The 5,258-nt window shown below is 36.1% G+C and overlaps 1 protein-coding gene across 1 annotated transcript; it reads left to right on the forward strand.

Moving 5' to 3' along the window:
- Positions 1–1,572: 1,572 nt before the first annotated feature.
- LOC131071110 (receptor-like protein 43) lies at positions 1,573–4,887 on the forward strand. The gene is made up of 2 exons (XM_059214293.1): positions 1,573–4,412; positions 4,591–4,887. Exon 1 carries the CDS (start codon positions 1,656–1,658, stop codon positions 4,383–4,385), a length of 2,730 nt encoding a protein of 909 aa, XP_059070276.1. The 5' UTR covers positions 1,573–1,655; the 3' UTR covers positions 4,386–4,412; positions 4,591–4,887.
- The last annotated feature ends 371 nt before the right edge of the window (positions 4,888–5,258 follow it).

Here is a 5,258-nt window from a genome sequence, read left to right on the forward strand (position 1 = left end):
GTTTGGGACATTGGCCCCACTTTTATCATTTGGCACATCTGGTTAGAGAGGAACCATCCTATTTTTCAGGAGCTCGCCACAAGGAGTAGTTGCCTATGAAAAAAGATCACTACTAGGCTCTAGGAGACTGTTTTGGCCAAATGTGACTTGCCTGATTTTGTTGACCCTCATGATTTGGTTTTTGTTAGAGGAGAATGGGTTTTTTCACTTAGTTTTTAGGTGATCTGGTAGGGTGAAGCAAAAGATTCACAAGGAGGGTTGTTGGTTCCCTCCTTTGGAGGGTGTTTTGAAAGTTAACAGTGATGGCTCTTCCAAAGGAAACCCCGAGCATGCTAGAACTGGGGGTATTGGGCGTGTTGGTGATGATAGTGTGGTGTTATTTTTCTCCACCTATACATGGGTCAACATTCTAATAATCTTATGGAGGCTCTTACTATCCTTCAGGTGGTTGAAAGGGGTTTCTCTTTAGGTTGGCGAATGATTGTCTGTGAATCTGACTCCCAGATTGTGATTGACATGTTGAATGGGAAGCAGTTGGATGGTGTTAATTAGCAGCTAGCTTTAGTGGTTAAGCAGATCTTGAATCTGTGTTCTTTTGGTGATCAGATCTCTTTTTGTCACATTCCTCGAGAGTGGAATGTGGTGGCTAATTGCTTAGCTAAATGGGCCTTTGAGGGCTTGAACAGGTTGGATGTGGATAATCAGTGACTTCTTCCCCCTAAGTACTTGGAAAATTTAGAAAGGTTAATTAGTGAGGATAGGCATGGCTGAGTGTTCTTTGTTGGGCTCGCTCTGGTCCGATGGTTTGTTGGTGACCTTGGAGGAGCCATTGGCTTCTTCTTTGTACTCTTTGATTCTTTCTGAATAAATTTTTACCCTCTTTTTTCCAAAAAAATAAATATATATATATATGATTTTTACTCGCTCCAGTAAATAAAAATTACCACCCAAATAAAATCATAATGATAAAGAAATCATTGTTGTCATTGAGACCTTAATCCCTCATGAATGATTTGCAAACAATATTAAGATATATACTAAGGTTAATTTATTATATAAGATTTAGAAAACTAATGACATGTAAATCCTAATAATTATAAAAATCATTGACTTAATTGAAATGAAAATGAATCCGATATTAAAGCTTCATTGACTTGTAATAATGGTAGACAGCTGGATTAATGAGGTGAGAGAGAGAGTTATATTTCGTATAGAAGAGGAAATATTATGTTGGTAATGATAGATGTGAGATGTATTTATTTCCTTGGCAGAAAATTCAAATATTGTCTTTTTCTATTGTCGTCTCTCACACGAAGTAAAGTGATTGAAAGCATACAAAATGTGAATTTCGTTGTCTGCCACACCAGGTAAAGCAAGTCAGGTCAATAAAGATTCAGGAAACGTGAATTTCATCATTATTTCCTTTCCTCGCTTGTGATGTACCTGTGATGTACCTAATACATTAACGTGAGTTTGAACGAGTCTTTCTTTACTTTTGAATGAGGTATTTGATCCATTAATTTCTTTACATAAATTAATTAGCACGCAATGAACTGGAAACTTCGAACCCAAACAGGCACGCACTTTAAGAAGAGCATCTCCCACCCAAACAACAAACTGCAAACTGCATTTGCCTGTTGTGAATCCCAAATAGAATGGCCATCTCCATCTCTTTACACATCATTTCAGTCTTTCTCCTTCTCTTATTTTTTTCTTCTTTTTCCCATCCATTATCCTCCAACAGGTGTTCTTCCCACGAATCTGATGCTCTGCTTCGCTTCAAAGCTGCCTTGAATGACTCCCATGGCTATCTCAGTTCGTGGGTGAATGGAACAGACTGTTGCACCAACTGGACCGGCATATCCTGCCACAATCAGACCAATCACGTTGACTCTGTTGAAGTAGGCACTGTCGTTGTATTAGGCTATGCCAATGCTTTCCAAGGAGTGATATCAGAGAGCCTGTGCCAGCTTCGTTTTCTCACATCACTGTTGATAACTGGAGTGGTGAAAGGTACTACCATTCCTCCCTGTTTGGGAAATCTCTCTTATATTCACTCTTTAGATTTATCTAATAATCGATTCAGTGGGATGATTCCCCCTTCCCTTTGTTTGCTCACTCGCCTTGCATTCCTCGGTCTCGCATTCAATAACTTGAATGGAAGCATACCCTCATGCTTTGGCAATGTTTCTTCTTTAACCTTCCTTTCCCTCGGTTACAACCAACTGAGTGGAAGCATACCAGCTTCCCTCGGCAATCTCTCTTCTTTAACTGGGGTTCACCTTGGTCCCAACCAATTTAGTGGAATCATACCAGCTTCTATGGGTAATCTTGCTTCTTTAACTTCACTTGACCTTAGTGGCAACAATCTTAGTGGAAGCATACTGGCTTCTCTTGGAAGTCTCTCTTTGTTGAGTTATTTAGATCTTGGATCCAATCAACTGAGCAGTAGCATTCCAGATTCCTTGGGCAATCTCTCTTTACTTGAGCGCTTCATCATTTCCAATAACCAACTAAGTGGTGCCATTCCCTCTTCATTTGCTCAGCTTGCCTCCCTGATAGGATTGTACGGTGAAGGAAATCATTTCAATGAAACGATTTCGGCACTTCCACCTTCTTTGATCCAACTAACCTTATCACTAAACCATCACCAGGAAATTTCGGAAATAATCTTTCACAAGCTTACAGGACTAAATTATTTGTATTTATCCGATTGTGTCCTAAATATTAGCAGAACTTGGATTCCATCCTTTCAGTTATCTCAGTTATATTTAGTGTCATGTACAATTAATGGTGAATTTCCATCTTGGATTTCAACGCAATTCACACTTGATAGATTAGACTTGATTAACGCAAGTCTTGTGGGTGTATTTCCCTCTTGGCTATGGGAAACTAGTCCTCTGTTGTATCATCTAAATCTTTCAGGAAATCATCTGGAAGGAAGCCTATCCTCAAATACTTCAATAGGGATGCAAATAGAATGGCTAGATGTATCTAGAAACAGGTTGAGTGGGCACATCCCGTCAATTTGGTCTTCTAATATGCAATTATTGTTGCTCAACGACAATTTGTTCATTGGTAGTATTCCTCCAAGCGTAGGCAAATCATCTGAACTTGTTTTGTTAAATCTTGCAAACAATTTGTTCAGTGGTAATATTCCTTCAAGCCTGGGAAACTTATCTAAACTACAAATTTTAAATCTTGCAAATAATTTGTTCAGTGGCAATATTCCTCCAAGCTTGGGAGAATTAAATTTACTCCGGTTATTAAATCTCGGAAACAACAAGATAACGGGAGTGATCCCTGCAAGTTTGTCAAATTGCTCTTCCCTTGTTGTCCTAAATTTGGGAAATAACAGTTTAAAGGGAAGCTTACCACTTGAGTTCAGCAAGCTAAGTAAATTATATTCATTAGTTGTTCATAGCAATAATCTAAATGGATCAATCCCTCCCTCAATAGCAAATTGTTCAAATCTACAGGTTCTTGATATTGGGAAAAACTCATTTCAAGGTGAAATACCAATGTTCATTACAAACCTTTCAAAGCTAAGAGTATTGGTGATGAAGGAAAATAATTTTACAAGCAATATTCCATTAGGGATAGGTCAACTAATGAATCTCCAAATCTTGCTCCTTTCTTCCAATCATATCTCAGGTTCAATTCCACACACAATTGTATCATTGCAAGCAATGGCAATAGAAAGTCAAGATGGTTTTATATTGTCCGCTTTTCCTAGTAGTGAAATATATCAAGATGGATTGGATATGACTTTAAAAGGCACATATCAACATTACCTATATATTCTTTCCACTCTCACATCCGTCGATCTCTCAAACAATGAATTTGAGGGAGAGATCCCTTCTAATTTTGGGAAATTGAAGGGGTTGAGGCTTCTAAACCTTTCAATGAACAATTTGAATGGGACCATTCCAAGTAGTCTGAGAGAAATGCATCAACTAGAATCACTAGACCTTTCAAAAAATCATATTTTAGGAGAAGTCCCTACAGAACTTGAATCTCTAAGCTATTTGGGTTCACTGAATCTATCAAACAACAATCTATCAAGAAGCATACCACAAGGACCGCATATGACTGGCTTTGTTGAATCCTCTTATTCAGGCAATCCTAACTTATGGGGGTGTCCCTTACCCAAAAAATGTTCTTGGCCAAAATTTGTTCCACCTCCTCCAGTTTCAATTAGTAAAGAAAAGAAAAGCACTACATATCCATGGTATGGGATAGCACTTGGATTGACATATGGAGTAGCTTTTGGAGGGATAGTTTCATTGATCTTGATGAAAATGAGCTGGAGGAGGAAGTACTTCAATAAAGTTGATACAGTATTGAAGATCTTGTTTCCATGGATGAAGAACTTAGCATTATGATGGGATACATCTACAATTCATTGAAATGTGAGTCTTTTGTTGTTTATTTATCATAATATACTAAAATTCAAGGGGAAATTAGTACTTACCATTTTAGATAAATTTTCATTGGCTATTCTACCTATCAAATGTGAATTGTTTGCAATGCTCTTAAATTCAATAATGTAATCTTTTGATTGCTACTAATATATAATTTTGTGTGCAGGAATCCATTTTTGTGTAGGATGCTATCTCGGTATATTTCTCTTATTGAAGGAATGTTTTTGTTGATGGCCTCACTTACAATATTATTTTATATAGGTCAATTGTTTGTGCTAAATTGAGACTATAAATAATTTAATTTTTTAAATTCTGTAATCCACTGGACATGTTTTAGCAAGGAATTGCATGGAACAAAAAGCTCCTTGGTTCTTATGAAGAAAAGGAAGGGAAGATTTAAATTTTTCAAAAATTATTCATTTTGTTTTTGTTTAGAAAAAAAATGCATGTAAAACACTTGGCGTACCACCAACAATTTAGTTCAAGACAAATATATTAAGATTTAGAAAATATTTAAAACATTATATCTTTTTAAATCATGAAGTTGTCAAATATTTTTCTGTATTCAAGAAAATGAGATAATTCTGAAATTGTACATTCATCAATTCTTATTGCTTATTGTCCTTCCATCCTATTCAATGCCTTTTTTTCCAAAAAAATATAAAAATAATTATTCTAACACTATAATTATCAATGAATTTCTATTGTATAGAGAATATTCACTTTATAATTAATTATTAAGATATTGAAAAAATGTTAAGGATCAATATTAAAGACACGCAACCTTGACTCTATCCTTTAAAAAAATTATACAATTATAGTGTCATGATTGAT

This window comes from Cryptomeria japonica, chromosome 11 (genome assembly GCF_030272615.1).
Source record: "Cryptomeria japonica chromosome 11, Sugi_1.0, whole genome shotgun sequence".
Lineage (NCBI taxonomy): Eukaryota > Viridiplantae > Streptophyta > Pinopsida > Cupressales > Cupressaceae > Cryptomeria > Cryptomeria japonica.